Raw genomic sequence first — 17,451 nt, forward strand, 5'->3', positions numbered from 1 at the left:
TAGTGATAAAGAAGTTCATGAGCTCCTTCCACTTGTTGTTGGAGGTGAGGATGGAGGAGGCAGAGGAGAGGGAGAGCACTTCAAAAGGAGCTAACTTGTGTTAGACATATTAAAAAGTTTTGCCACAATGTGTTTGACATAAAGCTAATTTATCCAGATATTTATCCAGAATATTAACACCCATAACTGGGCTGGAGTTTATTAATATCAGCAGAAAAAGGACTCCACTGAATGTGGTTGTGTCCTGGATGTGATTAACAGAAAAATCCATCTCCTGGAGTCAATTGTGAACTTGGTGCCTCATCAGGGTGGATGGCTGAGTGAATCCTTTCCCACACACGATCGAGGTGAACAGCCTCTCCCCAGTGTGAACTTGCTGGTTTGTCATGAGGTGGGATATCCCCGGGTCTTTTATAGCACTTCCCACAGTCTGGGCATTTAAATTGTCTATACTCACTGTGAACTTGCTGATGTGTCAGCAGAGTGTTTGACTGAGTGAATCCCTTCCCACAAGCAGTACAGGTAAATGGTCTCTCCCCAGTGTGAGTTCGCTGGTGTTTTGTGAGTTGAGATGAGTGCTTGAACCCAGTTCCACAATGAGAGCACCTGAATGGTCTCTCATCAGTGTGAAAACGTTGATGAAGCATCAGTTCCCCAGAACTTTTTTAGCACTTCCCAGTCTGGACATTTAAAAGGTCTCTCTCAGTGTGAACTTGCTGCTGTCTCAGCAAGGTAGATGACTGAGTGCATCTCTTCCCGCACTCCATGCAAGTGAACGGCCTCTCCCCAGTGTGAATTCGTTGGTGTTCAGTGAGGTCAGATGATCTCCTGAACCCAGTCCCACAGTGTTAGCACCTGAACGGTCTCTCATCTGTGTGAACACGTTGATGAGACATCAGTTCTCCTGAACTTTTATAACACTTCCCACAATCTGAGCATTTAAAAGGTCTCTCATCAGTGTGAACACCTTGATGGGACATCAGATCGCTGGAACCTTTATAGCACTTCCCGCAGCCTAGGCATTTAAAAGGTTTCTCCTCAGTGTGAACTCGCTGGTGTCTCAGGTGGGATGACTGGGTGAAGCCCTTCCCACATATAGAGCAGATGAATGGCCTCTCCCCAGTGTGGGTGCATCGATGAGTTTCCAGCTCCGATGGGTGATTGAATCCCTTCCCACAGTCCCCACACTTACATGGTTTCTCCCCATTGTGACTGCGTTTGTGCTTCGACAGGCCAGATGATCGGCTGAAGCCTCGTCCACACACAGAGCACATGTACAATTTCTCTCCACTGAGAACAGTGCCTTTTCCTTCCATGTGCAAGAGTCTATGCTATTCAGGTTATAATAAATTGGGCGACTACATCAGATCCTAATGTGATATTTGGTTTGAGTTTCTTGATCACAATCCTCCCTTTCTAACCCCCTGTGAAATTGTGAAAGAGAGGTAATGTGTTAGGATATGCAGATTGAATTACAGGGAAGAAAAATGGAGAATTACGGGGAAGAAAAATAGAGCATCATTTGATCATCATTATAAGCTCAGAAGCAGAAAAGAAACGATCTCTGGTGAAGGAAAAATAATTCATCAGCATGGGAAGATAAAGCTGGTAAATCAGCAGTGAATAGCCGGGGGATGGCAGTAGAAACTTCATTCGGATACACTTGGTGGAAATAACATTAAAATATCAGGCATGGTTAAAATACACCCATTATTAGAGGCAGACGAAGTTAGACAGTGACAGAGAGGTGACTGGGGAGGGCAAAGGTGAAACAGAGCAATAGATGGACATTGATTCAGATCCTCGGTAAAGGAGCCACACTGGCCCCAGAGATATGGAACTCTCTAAAAGCACAGCACTAAAAGCTCTAAATTGTAGATGAATGCTCAATAATACTCACTTCTGAAACGATTTCACTGTTTTCACATTTAAAATCTCCTGCTGGAGATGGCAGCTGGAAAGATATTAGAAACACTGGAGTCAGATGAAATTCTAGCAGCTTTCAAATCTTCTACCTCCTTGTGGGAGATCTCAAATATCATAACCGTCAGTTGACGATATAAATTCAGAAGAGATGGAACATTTTGAGTTTACAGCATGTAAACCTGTGAAAAGAGTTGTCAAAAGACATCAGTCAGTCCAGCATAAAAACTCGAAGATAAAAGCAAAATACTGCGGATGCTGAAAATCTGAAACAAAAACAAAAATTGCTGGAAAAACTCAGCAGTTCTGACAGCATCTGTGGAGAGAGAAACAGAGTTTCGAGTTCAGATGACTCATCTTCAGGATGCTCTGTCAGACCTGCTGAGTTTTTCCAGCAATTTTTGTTTTTGTTTCAGCATCAAAACTCTCCTGGTCACTGAGACCCTGAAGCCCCGCCCACTCTGTTGCGTCACCAGGAAGGCCACACATGCGCTCTGCTCCCCGCTGAACTAAGATAGCGGCATTGACCTGGGACGGTTTCCGGGAAAAAGCCCAAAGCTACAAAGACGGGAGCTTTAGGTTCTTATTCGGGACTTGCGGCCTACACAAGGTGTTTCTGAAGACTCCGCTTCCTCTCTGCCCCACCAATCGGCTGCGTTCCCTCCCTGCGACCCGGCCGCGTTCACCTGATTCCAAAACCGTCTGCAGCATGACGCTGATCAGTGACACTGCGCATGCTCCAAAGACAGGGCAATGCGCCTGCGCACTGGGCTCCTGCAGGGTGAATAGGGCATTTTCAGTTCCGCACGGAACTTTGGTTAAAAACAGCGACATCGAAACCCCAAACTGGGAATAGAAAATAATTGTTATTCACTTGAGATACTTAATCAAAGGAGACAAAATTCCCAGTGAGTGGCTGCTCTGCATTGCTACATTTCCCGAAGTGATTTAAACCACTGCTGTCCTGTGGGAATACACTGAGTTATCAACATTGTTTCTCCACTCACTCCTCCCCTGAAAGAGCTGACTCTGGCTGGGTTCAATTCCACAGTCACTGTTTTTTCTCTTATAGTTTATATTCACTGCTTTACAGAATGAAACAGCACAGATGGAAACCATTCGGCCCATCATGCCTGTGCTGTTTCTTTTGGAAGATCTATCCAATCAATTCCACAGCCTTGCTGGCAGAGACAGAACAATGAATATCTGCTGTAGTAATGCAAGAATTAATTGATCATGTTTTCTTCCGTGTGTTTCTCAGACAGGGTTCACTGGTTAGTTAAGCACACAGAATACCTGGTCGAGCTTAATTCAATAATTCTACACTCCCCACACACCACAGTGACATTATAAGTAAAGGGCCAAGTTAAGGGAGTATCCCCGGTGTGATAGAGCGGGTGAATTGTGGAGTACAGTACTAAAGCAGTATTAACACTCTAAAACCACAAAATTACCAATTGGTTGGTGTGTTTCAGTATGAAAGAATCCCAGATGATCCCAGATTACTGGAGAAAATTCTGAAGGAGAGAATCTATCTCCACTTGGAGAGGCAAGTTTTGATCAGGGATAATCAGCATGGCTTTGTCAGAGGGAGGCCATGCCTAACAAATTTCATTGAATTTTTTGAGGAGGTGACCAGGTGTGTCGATGAGGGTAGTGTAGTTGATGTAGTTTACATGGATTTCAGCAAAGCCTTTGACAAGGTCCCACATGGGAGACTTATAAAGAAGGCAAATGTACATGGGATACAGGGTAATTTGATAAGGTGGATTCAAAATTAGCTTAGTTGTAGGAGACAGAGGGTGATTGCAGAAGGATGCTTTAGTGACTGGAAGCCAGTGTCCAATGGCGTACCACAGGGATCTTTGCTGGGTCCCCTATTATTCATCATTTATATAAACGACATAGATGACTATGTGGGAGGTAGGATTAGTAAGTTTGCAGATGACACAAAGATTGGCTGGGTGGTTAACAGTGAGGTTGAGTGTCTTGGGCAACAGGAAGATATAGATGGGATGGTAGAATGGGCAGATAAGTGGCAGATGGAATTTAACCCTGAAAAGTGTGAGGTCATACACTTTGGAAGAAGTAATTTGACAAGGGAGTATTCAATGAATGGCATGACACTAGGAAGTTCTGAGGAACAAAGGGACCTAGGCGTGTGTGTCCATAGATCTCTGAAGGCGGAGGGTCATGTTACTGGGGCAGTGAAAAAGGCATATGGGACACTTGCCTTTATCAATCGAGGCATAGATTGCAAAAGTAGGGAGGTCATGTTGGAGTTGTATAGAACCTTGGTGAGGCCACAGCTGGAGTACTGTATGCAGTTCTGGTCGCCACATTATAGGAAGAATATGATTGCATTGGTGGGGGTGCAGAGGAGATTCACCAGGGTGTTGCCTGGGATGAAATATTTAAGTTATGAAGAGAGGTTGGATAGACTTGGATTGTTTTCATTGGAGCAGAGAAGACTGAAGAGCGACCTGATCGAGGTGTACAAGATTATGAAGGGCATGGACAGGGTGGCTAGGGAGCAGCTGTTTCTCTTAGTTGAAGGGTCAGTCGCGAGGGGACACAAGTTCAAGGTGAGGGGCAGGAGGTTTAGGGGGGATGTGAGGGAAACCTTTTTACCCAGAGGGTGGTGACGGTCTAGAATGCACTGCCTGGGAGGGTGGTGGAGGCGGGTTGCCTCACATCCTTTAAAAAGTACCTGGATGAGCACTTGGCACGTCATAACATTCGAGGCGATGGGCCAAGTGCTGGTAAATGGGATTAGTTAGGTAGGTCAGGTGTTTCGCACGTGTCGGTGCAGACTCGATGGGTCGAAGGGCCTTTTCTGCACTGTGTGATTCTGTGACATGTGAAGTGAGAGGCCATGTCCACTGGACCTGTTAAAGCCACATCACTGTTAAGCTCATTGAGGTTTATGTGGACTGTATCAGAATGGTGCTGTGTCTTTGTTTCCCCATGAGAGCTGTAACATCCTTATGAAATACCCACCACAATATTTAGCCCAGAAATCTGAGGTAATTGTGATCACAGCCCTTCAAACCGTTGCAGACAGAATCTCCAACTATTCTGAAAGATCTTTTGGTTGTAACTCCCTCAGTGAAAACCAACCTCTCTGGCAAAACACAGCTTCTCTACAGCAGAAAGGAAGCCACTCACCCTCCAATTCAAACTCCACAGGAGTTAGTGAAGAGGGTGATAGTTATAACCAAGCAGACTGATTCAGCAGGAAAGCTGCTCCAGCGGGGATTCCATGGGATCTACCCAAAACTCCATCATTGGCACCAGTATGACAGACTCCAGTTAAGGCTGATGTAAAAACTTGTCAGGACCATGACCTGATGTGACTCTGGTCAAAGAGGCTGTACACCATAGGAAAGTCTTCCCCTCATCCCTCGCAGCAAGATTTACCCATTCTATATCATAAGGTTTCCTGTCCAAGGATGGCTCTAATTTGATTTGAATCACATCTCAAAGCCTTAGAATTTTGTTTATGGGTCAAATTAGGGGAGTGTTTCTCTGTTTCAAGTCCTCGATTTGTTACATAATTACTAATGGAAGCTGAGGATGCACCAAGATGTCCATCACCACCCGAATCTGCGTCTCATCTGTGTCTAAATTAAGCCAGCTTCTGCCAAATGAAAGGTCCCATTAACATGTCCCATCTTAATGATGTCCCTGGGATATATTGCAGATTGATTATACAGTCCCACAACCCACAGTAAAAGGAGATGACTGGCATATTCTGGTAGTTATAGATATGTTTACCTGGTGGATTGAAGCTTTCACTGACTGTAAAATTGATGCAGTCACTACAGTTGAAATCTTGTGGGAACAGATCTTAATCAGATGGGACTTTCTGAAAAGGATAGAGGGTGATATGGTTCTCATTTCACTGCAGATGTAATGCAGCAGCTCTTTCATCTTGTGGGTGTGGGACAACATTTCAACATCCCCAACCACCCAGAGTCCAGTGTGATGGTCGGGAGCTTTAATCACTCTGTAGAAACGACACTGAAAAAGCTATCATGAAGGAAACTGATGATCTGGTCAAGCCCAATGACTGGTGTCTTAATGACAATTCACTCCACCCCTGTTCACTCCCCTGGTCACAGACCATTTCAGCTCATGACAGGTCTGCAAATCCAGATTGTGAATCCTCCCCCACCGGGGTCCCACTCCCCACTACTACTCGACAGACTCACGAACAGTTTCTCCAGAACCTCCCTGCTAGAGGCAGTGGAGAAGATGCATGCTTCCCATCTCAAAACTCCAAGGAGAACTACCCCACCCATTACATTAACTGTTCAATGGGAGATAAAGTCATGTTAAAAACATTGCTAAAATGGAGTGGGGCTGGGAAACCAATTGGGAAGGTCCACATGATGCTCTGAATAATTGAGAGAATCAAATCTTATATTCGGTAATTGGAAACAAGGAAAGGAAAAACAATATCTATATTGCCAAGGAGATCAGTGTAAACAGTGCAAAATGAAAAATCAGATAACCAGATATAGAATAAATGCTTTGTTTGATTTTGTCCAACAGGAACAAGATGTCATAAAAGCAAAATAGTGCAGATGCCGGAAATCTAAAACAAAAACAGAACATGCTGGAAAAACTCAGCAAGTCTGACAACATCTGTGGGGAGAGAAACAGAGTTAACATTTAGATTCTGTATGACTCTTTCAGAGCTAAAGGGAAGTAGAAATGTGATTAAATTTATACTGTTTATGTGGGGTGCAGCAGGTGAAGCTGAATAGAAGAACAAGATGTGGATGGTCATCATGCCCCTGGACTGTGTCCAGACTGAAGATTTATTCCTGCTGCTGTATGATCCTCCCACCAGATTGTGGTGCTATCACGTTCTGGGGTTGTGAACGGCGTTATATCAATGCAAGTCTTTTTTCCAAGTTGCTGACAACACTTACTCTCCCAACGTTGATGTCTGGAGATTTTGATTTTTGCCCCATATACCCAAACCCAGATCATTTCTCTATACTGGGGAGAGCAATGGTCCCAACACTGACCCTGGGGGACACCAGTGTTTACATCCCTCCGGTCTGAAGAACATCCATTAACCACTGCTCTCTGTTTTCTGTCCTTTCCCAAATTTCTACCCATGCTGCCCCACTCCCTTTAATAACATGAGCTTTAACTTTATCAACAAGCCTCCTGTCCGGCTCCTCATCAAACACCTTCTGACAATCCATCCACACAACATCCACTGGATTTCCTTGCTCACTGCACTGTGTTATTCCCTCAGATAATTCCTGCTGTCTGTCCTGAATGAATCCATCTCATTAACATATGTTGAGATTCAGGGACAGACTCTCCTACTCAGCCCTCAAGTCCCTTTCCATTATTCCTGTTGGTCTGAAGCTCATCACAGACCCCAGGGCCGGGTTCATGGTGAAACGGATGGTCCTGAGCTGCCTTTAGAAAATAACCAGCAATCCAACTCATCAGTTACAATATTTAACAGAACAAAATTGATCAAAGGTTCTGATAAAACATTCTCCAAATTTTTATGACATGGCGCTGAGATTGTTCGTGATGGTTTCATGGTGGTCACCATTATTTGGTGTAGCCTGGGTTTATTTTATACACATTCCTGCCCATCGCTGTCCCTGAGGCCCTTTACCCCCACCCAGAATCCCCATCCTATTGGAGAAAACTCAGTCACTGACCTGAGATTAGGGATTTAAATGGTGGCTCGAACAACCCAGCATTCACCAAGAGGCAGAATCAACCCTAACTCATAAAAACCAGAGCCCAAAATAAAACAGTGAACATTATCCCCCAGACCCGAATATAAAACAGTGAACATTATCCATTCCCCCACCGCCACAGACCCGAATATAAAACAGTGAACATTATCCCCAGACCCGAATATAAAACAGTGAACATTATCCCCAGACCCGAATATAAAACAGTGAACATTATCCCCCAGACCCAAATATAAAACAGTGAACATTATCACCAGACTTGAATATAAAACAGTGAACATTATCCCCCAGACCCGAATATAAAACAGTGATCATTATCCATTCCCACACCCCCACAGACCCGAATATAAAACAGTGAACATTATGCCCAGACCCGAATATAAAACAGTGAACATTATCCCCAGGACTGAATATAAAACAGTGAACATTATCCCCAGACTTGAATATAAAACAGTGAACATTATCCATTCCCCCACCCCCACAGACCCGAATATAAAACAGTGAACATTATGCCCAGGACTGAATATAAAACAGTGAATATTATCACCAGACTTGAATATAAAACAGTGAACATTATCCCCCAGACCCAAATATAAAACAGTGAAAATTATCCCCCAGACCCAAATATAAAACAGGGAACATTATCCCCCAGACCCAAATATAAAACAGTGGAAATTATCCCCAGACTTGAATATAAAACAGTGAACATTATCCCCCAGACCTGAATATAAAACTGTGCACATTATCCCCCAGAACTAAATATAAAACAGTGAACATTATTCCCCAGACCCGAAAATAAAACGATGAACATTATCCCCCAGACCCGAATATAAAACAGTGAACATTATCCCCCAGACCCGAATATAAAAGTGAACATTATCCCCCAGACCCGAATATAAAACAGTGAATATTATCCCCCAGACCCGAATATAAAACTGTGAACATTATCCCCCAGACCCGAACATAAAACAGTGAATATTATCACCCAGAACTAAACATAAAACAGTGAACGTCATCCCCCCCAGACCCGAATATAAAACAGTGAACATTAACCCGCAGGTCTGGGAGCTGCCGGGAGACTGTGACATTCCAATATTCCAGATGAGCTCATTCCAGGAACCATATTTAAGGACCCGATTATTGGAGACCAGGGACACCCCCCTTCAAACTTGCCTCATGTGAGGAACTGCACCAATGAGGTTCAGGAATGATGCAACCAGAGTCACATGACCACCAGATGTGTCATCGAGCAAAGCATCACAATGTTGAAGATGTGTTTCAGGTGTCTGGATAGGTCTGGAGGTGATCTTCAGTACTCGGCAGCCAGGAACTCCAGAATAATAGTGATGTGCTGCACCCTCACAACATTGCATAGCAGAGGAGGAGGAGGAGGAAGGGACAGACTCAGCTAGTGGGAGATGAGGCAGCCTGTCAGGTACTGCCTGGGAGTGGCGGGTGAGGCCGGTTAAAGGGTCAGAAGTGAGAACGCTTTGAGTGAAGTTCCCACTTGCATGTCTCCTTTATCCATCATCCCTCTCCTAGACCAGCCTCACATCATTTCTCCCACTCTGCTGCAGACCAGCTGGTATCATCCTGGTCAATCTTCTCTGCACCCTCCAATGTCTCTATATCCTTTTCATAACATGGTGGCCAGAACCGTACGCAGTACTCTAAGTGCGGTCTTACCAAGGCTTGATACAGATTCAGCTTAACTTCCGTACATTTCAATTCTATCCCTCTAGAAATAAATCCTAGTGCTTTGTTTGCTGTTTTATGGCCCTGCTAACCTGGGGCACTGCTTTTATTGTTTAGGGTGTTTGCACTCTGAGATCCCTTTGTTCCTCTACTCCACCCAGACTCATACCTTTTCCTACCACAGATGTGAAGCTGACTGGTCTATAATTCCCTGGGCATATTCTGTCTACCATTTTAAATATAGGAGTTACATTAGCTATTTGCCAGTCTTCAAGCACTACACCTTTTTAATGAATGATTAAATCTCTGTAGTGCGGCTTCTGCTATCTCTTCCCTAGATTTAAACAAAAATCTGTGGTTGCAATCCATCCGGATCCGAAACTTTATTCTCTTTGAGTTTGATTTGTTTCTTTAATACAGCCCCCTTCTGGACTTTAAATTGACTTATCTCATGACTCATCTCATCATTCAATGTCACATCTCCATGTTCTATCTCCCTGGTAAATACTGAAACACAATAATTATTGAATATTTCTGTCATCTCTCTATCGTTCCCTGTGGTATTATCCTGCCTAATCCCTTAATGATCCTATTCCCATTCCAGCCTTCCTCTTTTACTGATGTTGTCAACATCCTTCCACCTACATAAGATGGTGGATGTGCAGCAAATCAAACTGTTGGGGATGGGGGAGCTTCCTATGGTTCATTTTTACTGATGGCTGAAGAGACCAATCCGTGAGAGGCAGGTTCTGCCACAGGTGGCACATATGAAATAGTTCTCAGGTGTGGTTGTGGGTTGTTGTTTTCAGTGTTGGCATCTGTTGTCAAGCCACTGTAATGCCCGTCCTCCATCTTGTGAACATACCCGAGCCAGTGAAGTCACCTCTGCTTGATGAGAGCCAGCATGCTTGGGAGATTTGTCTTTGAGAGGACTGCCACATTCTTGATTCTGTCCCTGAGATGCCCAGTGCCATAAACATCGAAGGTGAAAGTTGTTGAACTTCCTTTCCTGATCACTGTAAATCGTCCATGTTTCACAGACAACAAGGTGCTGAGGACAGAGGCTTCATAAACCAGCATCTTGGTGCTGAGAGGCAGCTTGATGTTATTCCATGGACGACTCGTGAGTCGGCCAAAAGCGGAACTGCTTTCCCTACGCATGTATCGAGCTCTGCATTGAGAAACAGATTGTCTGTCGCTGTGGACCCAAGGTCATAGATTTCACTGACCACTTCCAGCGGGGTGTTATTTAGTGTGATATTTAGGGTGGAGATGTGACACCATGTCCCCAAACCACAGTTTTCTTGATGTTTACAGTAAGGGAGAACAAGTTACAGACATGGGAGAGACAGTGCATGAGTCTTTGTAGCTGAGTTTCTGTGTGAGTCACTAGCATGGCATCATCACTGTAGCAGAGGTCTGTGATCGAGACAGGCTGTATTTTTTTGACTTCACTTTCAGACTGGACAGGTTGTAGAGTTTACCATCTGCTCGAGTATGCAGGAAAACTCCTTCCATATCTGCAGGGAAGGCCAAGGTCAGGAACATAGAAAAGATAATACCAAACAAAGTGGGGGCTCGGACACATCCCTGTTTCACTCCATTCTTCATCCTGAAACTGTCAGAGGTGGAGCCATCAAACTGTACAGTACAGGGTATGTTCTTATGAAAGGAGTGGATGAGACTGAGGAGTTTTGATGGACAAAGCTCTTGCTGCAATCTCCTCTGTCACCTTTGTTTTTGTGTATGATGATGATTTTTGTGTCACCCATGTCCTGGGAATGGATCCTACCTTCCAACAGAGAAGAAAGAAACCATGAAGATATAGCAGTAAACAGGACTTGCTGTGCTTGAGAATTTTGGCTAGAATTCCTTCCTTGTCGGCTGTCTTTTGGTTTGTCCAACTCAACCATGACAGGAAGCTGTGGGAAATAGTTAAACGGAGATTGAGAGGTGTCTGTCTCATGAGAGTTCCTTGATAATTTAATTTCAAAATGAAGTTGTCACTGTATGTAATGTGCAAGAAAGTCAGAATTGTCAGCAAGGATTAATCAGCATTTTCTGATTAGAGATGTTAATCAGTGGAACATTCCAGACACTGAATTGTAGAGTTTGCACCAAAGATCAATTTTGGATTGAAGTAAAAGTTCACAATTTTATTGTTTATAGTTCCTGGTGAGAGTTCTTGAGTTAAAGGGAAAAATCACTGATGGTGCTTTTAAAAAGGGACATTGCAACCCTGAAAATCAGTGACATCTCCAGAATATTAAACTCCAGCCAGTTAGAGGGATTGTTAACAGCAGAAACAAACCCAGACTATCAATTCAGGGTGTGATTAACAGCAGCAAAATGAGCAAAATCCAACTCCTGCAGTCACTTATGAAGTCGCTCGTGTGTCACTAGACTGCAGGAGCGAGTGAATCCCTTCCCACACACAGAGCAGGTGAATGGTCTCTCTCCAGTGTGAACTCGCTGGTGCACAAAGAGAGCAGATGAACACCTGAACCTCTTTCCACAGTCAGTGCAGCTGAATGGCTTCTCCTCAGTGTGAATTTGCTGGTGTGACTTAAGGGTGGATGATACAGTGAATCTCTTTCCACACACAGAGCAGGTGAATGGTCTCTCCCCAGTGTGAACTCGCTGGTGTTCAACAAGGGCGTATGACTGCTTGAAACTCTTCCCGCAGAAAGTGCAGCTGAATGGCCTCTCCCCAGTGTGAACTCGCTGATGATTCACCAGGCTGGATGACTGAGTAAATCCCTGCCCACACACTGAGCAGGCGAATGGCTTCTCCCCAGTGTGAACTCGCTGGTGTTCTTCGAGGGTGGATGAATACCTGAACCTCTTTGCACAGGAAGTGCAGCTGAATGGCTTCTCCTCAGAGTGAATTCGCTGGTGAGTCACCAGATTGGATGACTTTGTGAATCCCTTCCCACACATGGAGCAGGTGAACGGTCTCTCCCCAGTGTGAACTCGCTGATGTTGATTGAGGTCAGATGAAGACCTGAACCTCTTTCCACAGGAAGTGCAGCTGAATGGCCTCTCCTCAGTGTGAATTCGCTGGTGCAACATTAGGCAGGTAGGCTGAGTAAATCCCTTGCCACACACGGAACAGATGAACGGCCTCTCCCCAGTGTGACTGCGTCGATGGTTTTCCAGCAGGGATGGATAATCGAATCCTTTACCACAGTCCTCACATTTCCATTGTTTTTCCACTGTGCTGGCCCAGGTGTGACTGCGTCGATGATATTCCAGCCGGGATCTATAACTGAATCCTTTACCACAGTCCTCACATTTCCATGGTTTTTCCATGGTACCAGTATCCTTGTGTCTCTCCAGGCTGGACAATCAGTTGTCGCCTCAGCTACACATAGAACACGTGTACAGTTTCTCCCCACTGGAAATGGTGTGATGTTTGTTCAGGCTGTGTAACTTGCTAAAACCCCTTCCACAGTCAGTGCACTGTAATGCTGTCACTCAGGGTGTTAGGGGGTGGGGAGTGTGTCTTGGTGCTTTTCCAGTCACACTGATGTTTGAAATCTTCTTCCACAGAAAGAGCAGACTCTCCTTCCACATTCAAAGGCCGATGATATTCAGGTCCTGATGAACTGACTGACTGTCAGTTCTTGACATGAAGTTTGGTTTGAGTTTCCCATCTGTAAATCTTCTCCTAATATTATCCTTTATAAGGAGATTACACAAGTCATCACTTTAAATCCAAGGCAGAAATCAGGAACAGACAATTCTAGTTTCTGTGGAACATTTTTTCCCCTCTTGTTTCCCCAAAGCTGTAAATCCCCGTCCCACACACACTCCCTCCTCCCTGGGCTGAAATCCAAACTCATCTCACCATCTCCACCATTTCTTTCCTCCACTCCCAGTTTTCTCCCTCCCTCTCCTCTGCCTGGGTTCAGTTCTCCAGCTCCTGTCTGCAGACTGACAATAAAATCAATGAGTCTTATTGGGGGTTTGGGGCCTCCAGCGGGTGTTTCTGAATCCTCCCCGCCCACCTCCCAGGGTTTCCTTCCTTCCCACAGATCAGATCCTCATTGATTTGAGCCCAAAGTGTAACCTCTTATTTATTGTCCCCCCTCCCCCATCCTCTGATGTGAACCATCCTCCACTCGCTGAGCCAGGATGGCGGCCGTTAACCTGGGCCTGTTCCCGGGAGGGAGAAGCCCCGCAGCTGCAAACCAGGAGCTGACAATTATTCCTCAGGGTTTGCGGATCCACAAAATGTTTCCAAATCCTCCCACCCACCGCCTCGCTCTGACTCCACTTCTCCGGGACAAACAGGCGCCTCGTTCCACAAGGCCATCGATCGCAGTGCGCATGCTCCAGACTCTTTGACACTGCACCTGCGCACTGGTGTCCCGCTGCACGGCGCATGCCCCAGCTCACGGGACTCGCCTGATAGACAGATGTTCTGGACCAATAGAGGCTGGGGGCGGGTCTGGAGGACAGAGCGGGAGAGGCTGGTTCTTCAACCAATCGGAGTGAATGAGGGGCGGGGCTGAGCCCGGATCTCCCTCATTGGCTGAAACTCTGCATCATTTCAAAAGCTGATTTATTGCAAACTCCAGGAGAAAACTGGACCTTTCTGTTTGTAGCTTTAAACAGATGAAACCCTGTGGGAGTGGAGCAAACGTTTCAACATTTGTTAGTGAAATGTGGGAACATGATGAAACAATGTACAAACAATTAAAGTGCTGACTTCAAGAGCAACTGGGCAGATCGGGAATGTCATCATTAGAATAAGGAGAGCCCCTGGTTTCAATAAATGAAGTGACAGGGCTAGGACAGAAACATAGAAACTAGGAGCAGGAGTAGGCCATTCAGCCCTTCGAGCCTGCTTTGCCATTCATCACGAACATGGTTGATCATCCAACTCAATAGCCTGCTCCCGCTTTCTCCCCATATCCTTTGATCCTTTTAGCTCCAAGAGCTATATCTAACTCCTTCTTGAAAACATAAAATGTTTTGGTCTCAACTACTTTCTGTGGTAATGAATTCCACAGGCTCACCACTCTCTGGGTGAAGAAATTTCTCCTCATCTCAGTCCTAAATGGTCTACCCCAATTCCTCAGATTTTGACCCCTGGTTCTGGACTTCCCCATCATCGGGAACATCCTTCCTGCATCTACCCTGTCTAGTCCTGTTAGAAATTTATAGGTTTCTATGAGATCACCCCTCATTCTTCTGAACTCCAGCGAATATAATCCTAACCGACTCAATCTCTCCTCATACGTCAGTCCCGCCATCCCAGGAATCAGTCTGGTAAACCTTCGCTGCACTCCCTCTATCACAAGAACATCCTTCCTCAGATAAGGAGACCAAAACTGCACATAATATTCCAGGTGTGGTCTCACCAAGGGCCTGTATAATTGCAGCAAGACATCCCTGTTCCTGTACTCGAATCCTCTGGCTATGAAGGCCAACATACCATTTGCCTTCTTTACCGCCTGCTGCACATGCATGCTTACCTGCAGCGACTTCTGCATGAGGACACCCAGGTTTCTTGCACATTCCCCTCTCTCAATTTATAGCCATTCAGATAATAATCTGCCTTCCTGTTTTTACCACCAAAGTGGATAACCTCACATTTATACACATTATACTGCATCTGCCATACATTTGGCCACTCGTTCAGCTTGTCCAAATCACACTGTAGCATCTCTGCATCCTCCTCACTGGTCACCCTCCCACCCAGCTTTGTCATCTGCAAATGTGGAGATATTACATTTAGTTCCCTCATCTAAATCATTAATATATATTGTGAATAGCTGGGGTCCCAGCACCGATCCCTGTGGTACCCCACTAGTCACTGCCTGCCATTTAGAAAAAGACTCATTTATTCCTACTCTTTGTTTCCTGTCTGCCAACCAGTTTTCTATCCATCTCAATACACTACCCCCAATCCCAATTTTACACGCTAATCTCTTATGTGGGACTTTGTCCTAAGCCTTCTGAAAGTCCAAATAAACCACATCCACTGGCTCCCCCTCATCAACTCTACTAGTTACATCCTCGAAAAATTCCAGTAGATTTGTCAAGCATGAATTCCCTTTCGTAAATCCATGCAGGTTAGGGAGAAGGTTAATGAAGTTCAGCTCTTCTCTCTGACGGGATTTCCATTTGTCCCTTTCACCATGTTCACCTTCATTGTTTTCCATTTTCCTCCTGGTGTTTGACAAGGCGTTTACCAAAACTCAAACACTACCATTAACACTCCCGCTGTCTTGTGTCTTGTCAAACTTCTCCTTGGCTCCCACCTATCCTGACTTTCTACTTTGCTCCACCTGCTTCACCCCTTCTTAAACAGTATAAGATTCATCACATTTCTGTTCCTCATTAGCTCTGAAGAAGGGTCATACAGACTCAAAATGTTAGCTCCGTTTCTCTCTCCACAGATGATGCCAGACCTGCTGAGTTCTTCCAGCATTTTATGGTTTCATTTCAGATTTCCAGCATCTGCAGTACTTTGTTTTTATCTTAGGGAGAAGGTTAATACTGTCATCATTCAGAACAGCACAGACTATAAAGGAATAACTGATCTCAAAGACAATCTCGTGTAGTTTGTGTGGAGCAGATGTGCTGAATCAGTTTTAAAGGAGTTAAATTATCTATGTTTTCTAGATTGGACAATCACGTTAAAATGTGGAACTCAGATGGGATATCAATTAGTATGTTGTGGAAAGATCTGGATCCAAGTGATAGGGTTTTCAGTTCTGATTCTTGTGATAACAGCAATTCCATGGCTATCTGTTGGCAAGACTGATGGAAGTACTTAAAGTGGAGAACATGGATGTGTTGGAGGATTATGTACACAAGGAATTTGTAAACAATCTGAGGATAATAGTGAGGGGAAAGAAAGGGATCTTCAAAACAGCAGACACTTCATGTTGTTCCGGAAGAAGTGGGGCCTGGAAGTGAGGATGTCAGGTTTTACACAGCACACGGTCAGCCTGTGGTTTCACTCTGGATGAAGAATCTCTGAACGGTACCATTCAGATCACTCAATGAGATTCTCAGAGAACCAACATCGTCTGCTCAGACAGAGGAAGGTTTGTGTTACAGCTAATGAGAAGCAGCACACACACTCTCAGACACCCATGAACACACAACCGCATTCTCATACACAGAGAACCACATTCACACACTCACACAGGAATACTTCCTGTCCCATCAGGTGGACAAGAGCAGACTGCCTCATACTGAGGATAAAGTATCAGTGTCTGTAAGGACCACAACGTTAGAGGAACTCAAGTAAACATTATCCTCCAGTGACTATGAGTGGTTTTGTTCATGCAATTCCACTGTTTTCTCTGAACCTTAAATCAACATTAAATAACATTTGGGACATAGGAAACAACAAACAATAACATTGAACAAAAAGCTAAAAGCTATAATACATCCTGACATTCCATTGTCATGCTGGGTGATCATCCCCAGTGGGAGATAGTGTAAAATACAAAACAACATTCTGAGATAATCACAGCATCTACTTTCCTCCTGGTTTGCTTGATGGAGAGAATGCTAAGACAGGTTACAATGACAAAGAATATAATTGAAATGCAAACAGTCATTCGGCAGTACAGAACTTAAATATTTCTGAAGAAAGACCACATGTCGAAGCTTTTCATCTTGTATTCAACAGGACAATTCGCAAGAGTGCCAAATGTAAAAGGAACAACAATTTATACTTCATAGAGTCTTAGTGTTTTACAGCACAGAAAGAGGCCCTTCGGCCCATCATGTCCATGCCAGCCATCAAGCCCCTATCTACTCTAATTCCATTTTCCAGCACTTGGCCCATAGTCTTGTATGCTGTGGCGTTTCAAGTGGTCATCTAAATACTTCTTAATTGTTGTGAGGGTTTCCGCCTCTACCACCCCCTCAGACAGAGTTCCAGATACTCCACACCCTCTGTGTGAAAAAAAAATCCTCAAATCCCCTCTAAACCTCCTGCCCCTTACCTAAAATCTATACCCACTGGTTATTGGCCCCTCCACTAAGGGGAAAGGTTTCTTCCTATCTACCCACCTCATAATTTTGTGCACCTCAATCAGCCTTCTCTGCTCTAAGGAAAACAACC

The 17,451-nt window shown here is 44.6% G+C and overlaps 3 protein-coding genes across 3 annotated transcripts in view; 1 reads left to right on the forward strand and 2 right to left on the reverse strand.

The window, feature by feature from the left end:
- LOC144697102 (uncharacterized) overlaps positions 1-17,451 on the forward strand; it is a 377,962-nt gene that overhangs the window by 138,162 nt on the left and 222,349 nt on the right. The window lies entirely within an intron of this gene.
- Positions 1-17,451, reverse strand: part of LOC144697340 (uncharacterized) — a 316,254-nt gene that overhangs the window by 96,028 nt on the left and 202,775 nt on the right. The gene's annotated exons all lie outside the window — the stretch shown is intronic.
- On the reverse strand, positions 8,686-13,372 carry LOC144697075 (uncharacterized). The gene has a single exon (XM_078568881.1). The coding sequence runs from the start codon at positions 12,666-12,668 to the stop codon at positions 11,730-11,732; it is 939 nt and encodes a 312-aa protein (XP_078425007.1). The 5' UTR covers positions 12,669-13,372; the 3' UTR covers positions 8,686-11,729.

The sequence above is a fragment of the Cetorhinus maximus genome, chromosome 23, assembly GCF_964194155.1.
Source record: "Cetorhinus maximus chromosome 23, sCetMax3.hap1.1, whole genome shotgun sequence".
In the NCBI taxonomy this organism is placed as follows: domain Eukaryota; kingdom Metazoa; phylum Chordata; class Chondrichthyes; order Lamniformes; family Cetorhinidae; genus Cetorhinus; species Cetorhinus maximus.

Excerpts from the sequence above, each read along its gene's own strand:
- LOC144697075 (XM_078568881.1), bottom strand. The coding sequence starts at position 12,668 with ATGGAAAAACCATGGAAATGTGAGGACTGTGGTAAAGGATTCAGTTAT.